This window comes from Siphateles boraxobius, unplaced genomic scaffold, assembly GCF_051911475.1.
Source record: "Siphateles boraxobius isolate OS27281-9 unplaced genomic scaffold, OSU_SipBor_1 22, whole genome shotgun sequence".
Lineage (NCBI taxonomy): Eukaryota > Metazoa > Chordata > Actinopteri > Cypriniformes > Leuciscidae > Siphateles > Siphateles boraxobius.
In genome coordinates, this window is record NW_027508833.1 from 18,646,932 (window position 1) to 18,661,571 (window position 14,640).

The following is a 14,640-nucleotide window of genomic DNA, read 5'->3' on the forward strand; positions in this document are numbered from 1 at the left end:
TTGGTGGACGTAACTTTAAATTACAGTCAATTTTTCAAAGGTCAATGGAATTTTGGGATATTTAATCATAAGCTACGAGCAAACATTTATATTTATTCATTTAGCAGATGCTTTTATCCAAAGTGACTTACAAATGAGGAACACAAACAATTTGTCATCCATCTGATCTGTAAGAAAACATAGATGTCACTTGAAAGCAAAGTTAATGGTCAACTAGATTCTATTCGTAAAGGAAGACACCTGGTAAGACATGTCAGACTTACATAACCATTTCACGCTGGAATAAGCCCGAGACACTCCATTTCAAAACGCTTGCACCTTGAAAATAGGAAGAGATAGAAACATTCTGAAACACTTTTGTGAGAATTTGAGTGATACCTAATTTTTTCCTCACAGATGGAGACTTGTGTTGTCCTTGAAATGTAATGAGCTCAGTCAGAGCAAAACATGTGAGGAGTAGATGGCTGTCTTCACACTCTTCTCTCTGAGCCTCTCTCCATCTCTCTCTCTCTGAACTGGAGAGGAGCCAGATCATTCAGCAGGTGTTTTCTTTCTTTCCATCTAGTTAAGACCAGTGTTTCTGCCGAGTGTCATATAAGGTGACCTGAATGCTTCAAATAGGATTTCAGACATCTGATACAGCTGTTCGGGTCCAGCTGTTAGGACCTTAATTAGTTAGAACTTTGATTTAACTATAGTCAGTGAATTAATAAATCAACTGATTATTCATTGTTTCACATTGTTTGTCACTTGATAAATATGTAATTCTAGTTAGAGTTTGTTCTAAAGGCTAAGTATTAAACTTCTGCTAATAATTTAGTCAAACTTCTGATTAAAACTCTTGAGGGAAAAAAGCATCTCACTCCATTGATGATCAAATGTATTCTGATTAAATGAAAGCATTCGCAAACAACATGTTTTCACCAAATTCACCAAAAAATGCATTATATTATAGTAGATGTTTGACCAGATACCAGAACTGCATGAAATCCATGAAGGTTGTTGACTTTTGAGCTGCATGAACCTGCTGACCGTCTGCTGCTGAGATGAATGAGAATCGGCAGGTACTTTAGTCCTTGGTTGACAGAAAACAAAACGAAACGCAGCTCTTATGCAGTCCAAAACCTAAGCTTACATACAGTACAAGGTCAATTATTGGCACTCTTGGTAAATGCTCTTAGTAAATCTGCATTGTTTATCCTTTTGGTCTTTTATTCAAAACATTCACAAAAAACCAACCTTTCATTGAAGTGAAACAATATAAATGGGGGGGGGGGGGGGGGGGGGGGGAATTATGAAATGTTTTTCTCCAAAACACGTTGGCCACAATTATTAGCACCCCTAGGAATTCTTATGAGTAAACTTCCTCTGAAGTATATTCCAATTCATATTTAAATGCTCTAGTACACCAGGGTGTCTAGGAATATGAAATTATCTAGCAATGACTGAAGGCCAAATTCCCTTAATCATCCATCACAATGAGTAAAACCAAAGAATTATAGTTCTGATTTGCAGCAAAAGATTGTTGAGCTTCTCAAAATAGAAAGTGGCTGTAAGAAAATAGCTAAAGCATTGAAATTCCCCATTTCCACCATAAGGGCAATAATTAAGAAGTTCCAATCAACTAAAGATGTTACGAATCTGCCAGGAAGAGGACGTGTGTCTATATCATCCTAATGCATGGTGAGGAGGAGAGTTTGAGTGGCCAAAGACTCTCCAAGGATCACGGATGGAGAATTGCAGAGATTAGTTGCGTCCCAGGGTCAGAAAAAAAAATCAAACAACCCCTACATCACCTCAAGCTGTTTTGAGGGTTTCAAGAAAAATCCTTTTTGCTCATCCAAAAATAAACTCCAGCATATTTAGTTGTCAAACACGACTTCAGAAGGGACCGGATTCTATGGTCAGATGAAACTAAAAAAAGAGCTTTTTGGCAGTAAACCCACCAGATAAGTTTGGTGCAACAGGGATAAAAAGTACCCCATGCCCACGGTTAAATATAGGCTACTGCTAGATCTTTAATATTGTGGGCTTATTTTTTTTTGCTGGAGGTCCTGGAGATCTTGTTCAGATACATGGTCTTATAGATTCTAGCAAATACCAACAGATAAAAAAATTACCTGATGGCCTGCTAGAAAGCTTATAATGGGCCGTGACTGGATCTTCCATCAGGACAATGATCCAAAACAAACATCAAAATCAACACAAAAATGTGTCCAAATGAAGCTTCTGCCATGACTGTCCAGTCCCCTGAACTGAAACCTTTAGAAGACGAGTCGGGTGAACTGAAGAGAAGCACCGCCAACATGGATCTGGGAATATGAAGGATCTGGAGAGATTCTGTATGGAGGAATGGTCTCTGATCTCTTGTCAGGTGTTCTCCAAACTCATCAGGCATTATAGAAGAAAACTCAGAGCTGTTATCTTGGCAAAAGGAGGTTGGAAAAAGTATTTAATAAAAGGGTGCCAATAATTATGGCCAACATGTTTTGGAGAAAACATTTATTTCATAAAGAGATTTTCTTTGTTCATATTTACCAAGGGTGTTAATATTTCTGACCATGACTGTACATCTAACAACAATACTATCTTAATGCCATCAGGAAATGATACCATTCAAAAGATTTTTTTAAATAAATTAATACTTTTAATTATAAAAAAAGTAAAAGTCATTGATATTTGTACACCAAATCAGCATATCAGAATGATTTCTGAAGGATCATGTGACACTGAAGACTGGAGTAATGGCTGTGGGAAAAAATGTAACAATATTTCACAATATTACCATTTTTACTTTATTTTTGATCAAATAAATGCAACCTTGGTCAGCTTAAGAAACGTTTTTTTATAAACAATTTTTTTTTACTGACCACAAACATTTGTACAGTAGTGCATCTATTAATTATAACAAGTTTCAACATAAAACTGAGATTAAAGTTCTTATAGCTGCATTAATAAATGTAATTGTCTTATTCACTCAAAAACATTTTTTTTATATTAATTAAACAACGGATTAATATTTTTAATGCAATGAAATAAAGTATTACAATTAATTTAAAACCAGAAAATTATTTAAAACATTACTATTTTTTGGCTTTTTACTAAATATTTACTATTGCTATTTCTCTGGAGTATAACAAGAAATAAAGAAATAATTATGTTTTAGTTTAGTATTATAATACATGGCTGATGATGGACACCTTCCACACCTTCAGTTATGGCCAGTATTTTTTAATGTAATTTCACAAACTCTTATTTTAAAAATTTAAACTGATTGCATGCATTGAAATTAAGTTAAGTAAAAATGTGTTGCATTAGCTCATTTTGTTAAACTAAAAATTTACGACGCCGAGTCCTGAAGTTCCACCGCGTTCCTGTAGTCCTCGAGCGCCTGGTCCGTCCACCCTAGACGACCTCGGACATCAGCCCGGAGCTTATAGAGAAGAGCATCTCCAGGCAGCAGCATTAGAGCTTCAAGAAACACACACACACACACACACACACACACACACACACACACACACACACACACACACACACACACACACACACACACACACACACACACACACACACACACACACACACACACACACACACACACACACACACACACACACACACACACACACACACACACACACACAGATGTTAGAGCAAAATAACCCTCTCAGCCTTTATCAACCTGTCTCCCGTTTACACTGGGGTGTACCATTATTTGTGTCGTCTTCACCACAACATCTTTGTTCAGTCTCACAGCTTTATTCTTCTCACGCAGAGACTGACATTAATATTAGGCTACCGCACAACACACAGTGTTTAATCGAGACTAAACCATCAGGCAAAAGACATCTACTTTTTAGTTCACACAAGAGGGACAATTTGCGAGCAATTTGCCATCTTCATTAGCATAAATTGCCATCACTCAGCTGGTACCTTTACAGATGTTGTTTTGCTTCAATGGCCTGGATTTAAGTGAGATACTGTATAAAAACTCATTTTTAGGGCTTACAGGATAAAGTGTTCAATGTGTCTATTTAGAGATAACTAAATTCAATTGTTTGAAACGGCATGCTGAAATAGCAAGTGATTACTCCATTCACAGAGAACACACTCATTAGATCCCGAGGGCCATCTGTTTCCTAATATCCCACCTGTTCAGCCGCAGACAGAGGGAATTAGGAATGGACTCAAAGAACCTCTGGTTTTCCATCAGAAATGCTTGCACATCTTTGCGTTCGACTACATAAATATGCAGCCTACCAAGAGGAAATCTATAATTAGTTTACACTGTAACCATATAGTAACCATAGTACAGAAGTAAAGGGACATGGCTGCTGCATTTGTTTTCATTGTTTTTTTTCCCCTCAGGCAGCCATGCGGTCAAACCCATACTGCTCTGGTCCTCTCGTGTGTGAAGGTGTGTGCTGAAAGCATCCATCTGCCTCACACAGACAAAGACAGACACTCAAATACAGTGCCATGTAGTCAGTGTTTGGAATTTCAGTTTAAAGTCAGCTTGTTTAGGCCAAGAACTGCCTGGTTTGACTGACCAACCACTGTTTGCTTTGTTTTTGTGTGCCGTATAGTGGTTGCAACTGAAATTGTACCACAGTGACTGATTAGGAAAGATATTAATTCAAATAATGCTAAAAAATATAACCATGTGAATGATTGAAGAGAAAATACTGAAAAGTAGTAGATGATAAAAATAATAAGTACTGAATAATTATTGATCATGATAAGCACTATCATTGATAAGCACTGATAACAAAAATTATAAGCACTGACCATTTAAAAGTTTCAACAAAAACATTTTTCAAAAGAAATTAATACTTTCATTCAGCAAGGAAGCATTAAATAAGAATAACAGGGTATATACAGGTGTCACGATTTGGTTTTGTTCCATGTTCCTGTTTCATGTTAGTCATGTGATGCAGCCATGTGTTCTGGCCGTTTCTCAATATGCGTTCTTGTCTGTACTTGTGTTCTTGTGGACTTGTGAAACGTCATCAGTCGCTGCCCAAGTACTGTCTCAATACACAAGTTTGCATTTTGGCAAGAACGGTTAAAAATCCCGGAAGTGTTCTTGACACGCCCATTTTACCGAGGATGCATCGGTTGGTAACTTGTGTGAACTTGACGGCAGAAATATCCCAGCATTCATTTCGGCATTCAAGGAAGGAGCGGGGAGCAGAAAGGCAGAACAACAGTACGTCGTTTTTCTACAATTTCGTATGCTATTTCATCACTAAATTCACTTCTGAGAACATTTGATGCGAGAAATCTACTGTGTAGATTTCAAATATTGCCATTTTTACGAAAATTTATGGCGAATCGAAAATATGCTCAAACATTTTCGGTAGTGAAGAATCTCCATAAGCGCACGGGGGTGTAGCTAGCGAGCCAACCGGCCAGTCATGCTAAAAACCTGGCTGTTATCATCAATAATTCTTGTTATGTTTGGGTACTGAAGACGGAGCTGTGCGGGGGTATTGCGCAATACCAGCAAGACCACATCGCCTCAAACTGTCAGCAGCGTTCTGTGTGCTCGTCACCTTGTAAGTTCATTCTTCCAAGAACAACTAGCAAGAGCGTTCTCCCCAAGAACACAAGTCCGTTCTTTGCATTCTTGGTTTTGAGAAACGGCCTCTGTGTTGTCATGTTGTCATTGTTCCATTGTTCACAGGTGTCCCTTGTCTAGTCATTAGTCCTTGTGTATTTAAGCCCACATGTTTGCCATGTGTCTTCGTCAAGTATTGTTTCCTGTTACCACTGTTGATAAGCGTCATGTCCACGTTTATGTTTTGAGTTCATGCCATGTCATGCCTTTGTTTTATGTTTGATCACGTTCTGTAAATAAACTGCACTTGGGTTTTCTACAAACTTGCCTTCAGTGTACCAATGATTAAATTCAGGCAAACTTTAGCATACAACCTCTTTGGACAAATATACGTAACGAAAAGATGATACAAAATGTAATACCTCGGAAAATGGCATTTAAGATTTTTTAATACTTTTTAAGGGTCTTAATTCTCTCTAAATTGATTTATCAACTTTTAATACTTTTTAAGACCCCACGGACACCCTGAATAAAATATGACTTTTGCATTATTACAAAAATGTATATTTCAAATAATGTAATTTTTTTAACTAATATTTCACAATAATATTAAGCAGCACAAGCACAACTGTTATCAAAATTGCTAATAATAAGTAATATTTCTTAAGCAGAAAATCAGCATTTCACACACATACATACACACACACACACATACATACACACACACACACACACACACACACACACACACACACACACACACACACACACACACACACACACACACACACACACACACACACACACACACACACACACACACACAAACACAAACACAAACACACACGTAAAACGACATGAGGGTGACCAGAAATTACAGAAATGTAATTTAGGGATGAACTAACCCTTTTTACTAAGTGAAGTGTATTATTTTCCCAATAACAAACTCTTTATATTTTAATTGCCTATTAGAACCTGAAGTGTCATTAAAAGCAAATTATTTGCAAATATCCCCTCCGGACATATTAAACAAATTCAATATTAGGCTGCTGGAACACTTCCCTTAAATCCTGATGTACTCGTTACATCATAAGAAGAATGGCATCTACGCTAATTTTAGTGTCTTTGTTTATCCCGAGGTTTTCCCGCAGCCTGCCGGATCCAGGCCGTTTCCAGATCTGACGAAAGACTTTCGCCTGGACCTGATGACGATGCAGTGCTGAAGTGCCAACTAGCCTCTCCCTATGGAGGATCCCTATACCACTTTACAGATAAAGCGTTGTGGATTTTTTTTTGGTTCGCGTACCTACCCAAAGCGATAAGATAAAATAAAATTCTGCATCAAAATTTATAGACAAGACTAGTAGTTTGTTTAGGCATGGTTTGTAAGGAATTACAAACCTGTGCACATATATTCAAACGCACATAACTATAGAATCAATTCTTAATGCGCATGTGAAAGCCATCAGCGTCTATCACAGGTTCACGTTTAAAGTCTGTTTAGCGAGAACGTTTGTAATTTAATAACAAATGATCATTTATACGGAAGTGAATAAATCAAAACTAACTTTAGCTGGAAAAAACATTTTTTAAGAACAGCTATAAAACTAAACCAATCTCTGTTACCTTAAATTATATGTTTTATCTCTGTAAAGCTGCTTTGAAACAATCTACATTGTTAAAAGCGCTATTTAAATGAGGATGACTTGACATCACTTTTGGCCACTTCTGTACATACGTCCATAAAATCAAGAAACAGAATACAGTATATGCTGTAGTTCAGCCTTTGAACCTGCTCTTTCTTGAAAAGCTACAAGATTAATGTGACCTTCAGTATTCATAGGGGTGATGAGAAACTCCCAGCTCAGAGAATCAATGATATCTGCGTAGAAGCAAATTAATTGGTATAAGGTTAGCATTTCCAAGTCAGCTTGAAATACAAATAAAAAATATGATTAAAAAGTTGGATAGATTTTTATCTTTGCAATGAATATTAAAGAACAAGCAAAGTTTGTTTCATACTACTGGACACAAACATGCTAATGAGTTAATGAGAAACAAGTTTTTGGTGCAAAAATTCTTTGACTGACATTATAAAGGCCCTGATATACATACACCAAAGTTCTTTTTCATTCTTCGCTTATGGGTAAAAAGAAGTTTGGAATACCTGAGCAGCGGTATACTGTTAGAAAACATCCTGACATCGCCCACGCTGCTGAGAGCGGCGTTTAGATGAATATGTAAATATGTGCTGCATGCTTTCCTCTCAATAAAAAAACCAACAAAAAAAACCCACACACAACAAAAATGACAGCAATCAAGAAAGAATATGACATGTGGATATGTCTGCATAAGCTCTGCAATTTAGCACTTCATTTAAGTCACGTTAATTTATATAATAGATTGCTTTGAAGCAAGCAGCTTTACTGTATAAAACATGAAAAAGGTGTCAATGTCGCTTTTAATTTGAATTACTACAATTTGTACTATAAAAGCGGCTCTCCAGTGTGTTCGTGTTTTTACTTGTATTTGACCTCGATGGACTGAACCGAAGAAATGAACCGGAGAAGTTTTCCATGTTAAAGAAGGTGGAGCCACAGAGCCACACCTACCCATTACATAATCGCCATGAACCATTGGAAGTCTGAAGGTGTTTACCAGCCGAAATTAACTTTTCTGAAAGTTCACTTTGGCAAGTGTTTTCTAACTAAATAAACTGGTTTTGTTCAAAACTATGTCACACCAGTTAATCTTCAATTTTTCTTGAAGTACATCAGGGTATTAAGTAGACTTGAGAGGACATAATGATGTGTCTAGTGTCTAGAATATGGTAGAAAGTGGCAGTGAACTCAACCTCCTAAACCTCACCTTGTGTAAGGTCCCTCTCGGCTGATTTGAACTGTTTGAGAGAGCAGTATAGGTTGGCTCTGTTAAAGTAGGCATGTGCAGATTGCGGGTTAAGGCAGAGAGCCTCATTGAAATCCTGCAGGGATTCTGTGACCTTCCGCAACAGAGCGTGAGTGATGGCTCGGTTCAGGATGACAGACTCATCTGAGGGGTCCAGCTCAAAAGCTCGGCTGTACAACTCACATGCCTGTGTCCCAGAAAAAAAAACAGTCTCACTAAATATCTCATTGGCTCTCACCTATTCTCTAGAGTCTCAAGAGAATAGTGTGTCTGTAGTGAACTGCCTCAGGGTTTACCTGCTCAAACTGTCCGTTGTAAAAGAAGAGGTTGGCAGCATTGAAGTAAGCAAGGGCATATCCCGGGTTGAGGCTGATGGCGGTCTGGTAGTCCTTCATGGCATTAGATTTATCCCCCATGAACTGTTGGATCAGACCTCGGTTTGTGAAGAGCTGTTCTCCGAGAGGGTTACACTAAAAAGGTCAAAGGAAATAATTTAAAGAAAAATGAAAAATAAGTGAATAAATATACAGTACTGTGCAAAAGTCTTAGGCACGTTTGTATTTTAACACCCAAAAAAATTAACCATACAGGAAGAAATCATTCTCCAAAACAACCTTTATAGCACAGTTCATATCCTGCAGGGCTGCAAACATGTTGTCCATCTGTAGACTGGTGACAGCTCTGCCTTCATACGCAGCCCAGTTTTTAGGGTTTACCTCTACAGCCACAGTGAACTGATTCCAGGCTTTCTGGAAGAATCCCAAAACCTGCCGCAGAGGACAAGATATTGACATATTGACATGGCTTAGTGGAAATCAATAGACTCGAGAGGCAACAGGCTGTCTGGAAGATACCTTTCTCTTAGAGGCACAGAGAAGAGACAGATGAGGCCAGGATGAATACCAATAGGAATATACCAGATATATCCTTGTTTATATACTACTGTTAACCTAATCTTCTGTGGTTTGTCTCTGGGCATCAACCATTGGTACTTCCACATTTAATAGAGAAAGGTTAGCTTTTAAAATGAGAATTGAACAACAAAGTCAGAGACGGTGCATACAGATTAAAGATACCAAACATTCCAGATGAGTCAAACAAAAGTCTTCTTTTGTGTGAAATTTAATAGAGGAGAAGCCATGCCTTGGGAGACTTGTAGAGATTAAGATTTTCAAGGTTACAATTAGGATTTATTAAGCATAGATGCTTAAGGAGATGTTTATAATATAGAATTATTTGTTATTTAGATTTCAAGCTTTGAAGTAGAACATGGAATGATTGTGCAAAATATTTTAATAGTTCTGTTACTGAAACATTTTAAAATAACTAATGATGTTGTCAATAATTTATTGTCAGTTATGATTACTTTTTTGTGACTCAGCATTCTTTTCATAATAGGCATATTTTTGACCCGGTGGTTGCCAGCTGAATTTATGTATATTACAAGCCAACATTTTATAATAAAATGATTTATGAATGACATGAAATCACAAGAGCCAACAGACAGAACAAGAACAAGATTTCAATTTCAGAAATGTAACGGCCTGCCCATGTCATCCAGCATAACAATCGGTGAGTAGAGTATATTGCTGCATCTGAGAAGATACAAATATTAATGACCGATCTTTTCACACAACTAAATTCAACTGCAACATATGCAATTTATAATGCATTAGCAGTACCATGAAACATGTTTTATGTTGCCCATAACAAACATGAATCTCTCTACTATCTCAGTTGTGTCAGCTAGACATCAATGAGGTTAAAAGGAGAGCTTAAATCTCCTGCTTCTAGGATGTTTCTCCGGATGGGAAAAACAGTAATCTTGAATGTGTGTTCTCTAAAGATTCAGAAGAGACCACAACTGTGCTCACATTTGCCAGGATATAAAAGTCTGCAGTCAAAATTCAGTGATCTCAGATTCTCCCAAAACCAAATGATCAGAGCTATGCTATCCATGTTCCTTTTAGGTTTTTTATTTCCACTAAGGTAGTTTAGGTGAAGTATAAACAAAACTAGATACTTAAATGAAACGGTCGGGAACTTCTCTAAGCTATGAAAGATCAACCTGTGAGAAATAAAAAGAAGCAAGGCAATTATTTTTACACTACCTGCAAGTTGTATGCCAGGCAAATGCGGGCACTTAAGCAGAGTGGATTGAGATGCAGGGCTGAGAGGAAGTCCCTCTGGACTTTTTTCCTGGCGTGATTGTGACCATAATCCATGAAAACTTTGCCTCTGCCCACATGAGAATCCTGCAAGAAGGGATCAAGTCTTATAGCTTCACTGTAAGCATTCACAGCTTCTTGTAACTGTCCGAGCCTTGAAAACAGAGAAAGTAAGCAGATTATTACACTTAATGATGTGTCCTAATTCTGTTTGCACATGAATATTAGTTGTCTGTCTAATTATGAACTTTGCCTTGAACAGTCTGTAAAAACAATCTCTCTAATAGCTTGAAAGGCTTTCAATACCTTTTGAAACAAGCTGTGCAACATTCCTATTGTAAGCATTGAATTCACCCAGAAGTCACAGCTTAAAAGATTTTAAAAAATCCCACCCTGAAATTGCCACTTTTCTGTATTGATCTTGTGAAGAGCCATGTATTAGAGAGTGCTCTTTTCAGTCAATGAAAATGTGCAAATGTGACTTATGGATCTGAAAACTTTTTTTTAATAAATGACAGTTCAGAGAGCAATGTTTTAACTTGTCAGTGACAAAGATATTTTATATTTTATAATCCTTGTATAGAGATGAGATGTCCTGTCTGTCATCGGCTGTTAATCATTCTGGAAGTACAGACATTTTAGAGTTTTGATCAATAAAAATAATAGATAAGCTCTGAATTCACCATTTAAAAGCAAATCTGCATGATAACTGGAATAGTTCACAGAGAGCATCAATAAATATTCATAAATGTCATATGAGGTTTCAGGACACCAATAAATGTTGTAGTTCTTCCACTCACACTAACCAGTGAACCTGTTGGGAGAAGTTGGCCACATGCAACAGCACAGGCCATATAGGAAAGACAGACACATATCCATACAATGGACTTATCTCCATTAATTCACAGTCAAACCTTCTATGAATGAACATATCCCCAGGACATTGTATGTACAGTATTATTACTGTTTTGTATAGTGTCATTTTGTATTGTATACTGTTTTAGGCATGCCTTGATAGAACTATTAGATAATATAACCTTATTGGTATCACACGTCATATCAAAGTAATCCTTGTTTAACGCCTTGCACATTGGTGTATATCCACTCCTTATAACATGCATTGTATGCTTGTTATATTAATCAATATAAAGGGACACAACACTAGCAGCCCATTCTGATCATGCAAACGAGGCAACTTCCAAACAAAGAAACTTTTGCTGCTTGAAATTGCATCCTCTTCATCGGTCAAGCCAAACTCAAAAGGTGTGACCTCCACAGAAGTTAAAAGGGCACAATCTCAGTGACCCTCCTTCCTTCTCTTCTCTCTTTTTCTGGTTGCTGCTCAAGTGGAAAACACTGGAGACATAATGTATGTCCAACTGCGACACCATGGGACCTCTGCCAGAGGGGCCTCTAAGCTACAACCAGCCCCGTTGTAACTTCCCCGACCATAACCAAGTCAGAATAACATCACTGAAGTTTTTCTTCACTGAATCCGGATGATTGCAACTTCACCTCCATCGAACTACTGAACCATCAAGACTTTCATCTGAGACTGCATCCGGATGCTCGTTCAATGGCTAAAGCATTGCAAGTATATTGTACGTTTAACTAACTATACATTGGTTTAGTATAAGCTCTTATAACCCTACAGGTACAGGTAACCTAGGTGTTGATGGTTCTGGTGAGGTGGTTAACTGAATCTTACGTTTTCAGCTTTATTTCCCTGTTTCAGTTTCATTCATTCACTTTCCATTTTACCCATGTATGTGCAATTTGTGTGTATGAAGACTAGTGTTTGTGATTTAGTTCAATAAATTTTTTGTGCATATACACATTAGTGTTGATTCTGTGGTCCCTGCCTGCAAAACAAAGTCCCTTTAACAATGCGATCACAGCTACAGGCTCTGTAGCACGGAAGCCCTGAACCGCAAGGTGAGAAAAAAACAAAACAACATATCTCGTTATTTCGACTTAAGACGTTATTTCGACATAATATCTCGTTATTTCGACATTATATCTCGTTATTTCGACTTAATAAGTCGTTATTTCCACATAATATCTCTTTATTTTGACTTAGTAAGTCGTTATTTCCACATAATATCTTATTTCGACTTAAGTCGTTATTTCGACATAATATCTCGTTATTTCGACAAAACTCGTTATTTCGTCAAAACTCGTTATTTCGACATATCTCGTTATTTCGACATAATAAGGGGACATTCTAATATGCATTAAGCTACATTTAGCGTTCTTATAATAGGTTTCTATGGGAGGAAATGGTTAACGTCAAATTAAATGCTTTGCGTTAATATTCTGGACTTATCTGATTTTTATAGTATACTTTATTATGATTTTAGTATCATATTGATTAATAAATGCACGCACAATTATCCGTGAACTTGATAAATGTCGCAGTCTTGCAGAAATGTTTTAGGCTACTATTCACGTACTGTAGTACCATACCCAGTAAGAAGGGTTATTTTTCTGTGGCCATGAAAATAACCATTCTGAGAGTTGATAGACGATTAATACAAGTTGTATTAATCAATTAAAGGTTGATTGACTGAATATTAATTCTGCGAGTTACATCGAGTTACAAACAAGTTAAGGTAACTGATCCAAATATTTATAATTAATTATAACAAGTTGTAACTAATTGTTATTATTTCCCTTGACCTAATGTGTTACAATATTCCAAACTTCTTGTGTCAAAAGCAGCCATAATTTAGTTTTACATTACCATTTTTCACCCTCTTAGAATACGCATGTCATTTTTTTTTACAACTTTACATCATTTTAAAATCTTTTATTTCAAAGATTAGATTTGACAACTAATTAGATTAGACAATACGACGACATACAGATCGATATTATATAAATCACCTCTTTACTTTGGCTCATTTAACATTTCACTATAAAGAGCAGAATGAAAACTAGCAGTTTAACATGCTGTGGAGCAGATATTATGATCTGACCTCTGAGTGAAAATAGTTCTCAACTTAAGCTTGGGAATTTAGCACTGTGAATATGATAAATCACACTCCACAATAACTCAAAATGAATGCACACCTGTGGTGAATAACTCCTAGTGTTTGGTGAATTATTACATCCTCTGGTCGGTTCTTTGCTGCTGTCTTAAAATCCTACAACAAAACACAATAATTTTTACTAAAACATTTTTCATACACAAAATATAATACTACTAATAAGATTATTAAAACTAATGTTTCTAAGATAACATTATTAAAGTTAATAAAACGCAAAATCATGATCCACCCAAATTTTTTTGAAATATCTGTTTCATTTGAAAACATTTATGGTTATAAAAATGTGTTGCAAGTGGTTTTTCATGTTGGCTTTGAAAAGAAATACAAAAATAAGAAAAACCTCACACATATGATTAATTGACTATGCTTTCACAATTCCCTTGAGAAGAACAGATTATTGAGATTCAGCAGCCTGATGCAATCAATGCTTTTTACTTTTTCTTTATAAAACTGGCCTACCTGAAGGGCACTGCTATAGTCATTCAGCTCCACATAGAGGAGGCCACGGTTTATCAACACTTTGAGCTCAAGCTCCGTCTTACAGTACAAAAGAAGCGTAATGCTGTAGTCTCTGAGAGCCTGGAAGATTAAAGAGAAATAATGCGGAGGAAGTGAACAAATATGAATTTAAATGCAAATGCAGAAGTGCAATTGTCATGAAAAGACATCCTGCATTTGTATATGTTTCTGTATATATGATCCCGCACACATTGCTGATTTGAAAAAGCGGATGAAAAAAAACGTCACCAGCTCATAATCCTGCAGTTCCTGAAAACATATGGCGCGGTTGTAGTAAGCAAATGAACAGGTGCTGTCGAGATGGATCGCCATTGTAAGATCCTCCACAGCACTCTTGTATGCCTAAAACAAGATGACAAATGCACCACATTGCTCTCAAATATTACAGAGAGCATCAGCCTCAAGTGAGAGATAATTAAGCTCAGAACGGGGC

At 36.8% G+C, this 14,640-nt stretch overlaps 1 protein-coding gene across 4 annotated transcripts in view; it reads right to left on the minus strand.

Annotated features, from left to right (window-relative positions):
- Positions 1-2,624: 2,624 nt before the first annotated feature.
- ttc6 (tetratricopeptide repeat domain 6) overlaps positions 2,625-14,640 on the minus strand; it is a 43,070-nt gene continuing 31,054 nt past the window's right edge. For 3 of the 4 annotated variants that reach the window (XM_077238936.1, XM_077238935.1, XM_077238938.1), the window contains 8 exons: positions 14,436-14,549; positions 14,148-14,267; positions 13,711-13,784; positions 10,582-10,792; positions 9,085-9,237; positions 8,767-8,940; positions 8,432-8,657; positions 2,625-3,471 (listed from right to left, as the gene is read on the minus strand). In XM_077238936.1, coding sequence (XP_077095051.1) covers positions 3,341-3,471; positions 8,432-8,657; positions 8,767-8,940; positions 9,085-9,237; positions 10,582-10,792; positions 13,711-13,784; positions 14,148-14,267; positions 14,436-14,549 — 1,203 coding nt within the window. In that variant the 3' untranslated portion in view covers positions 2,625-3,340. Of the gene's footprint in view, positions 3,472-8,417; positions 8,658-8,766; positions 8,941-9,084; positions 9,238-10,581; positions 10,793-13,710; positions 13,785-14,147; positions 14,268-14,435; positions 14,550-14,640 lie in introns of all 4 variants that reach the window. The other variant, XM_077238937.1, reaches the window with a different exon arrangement.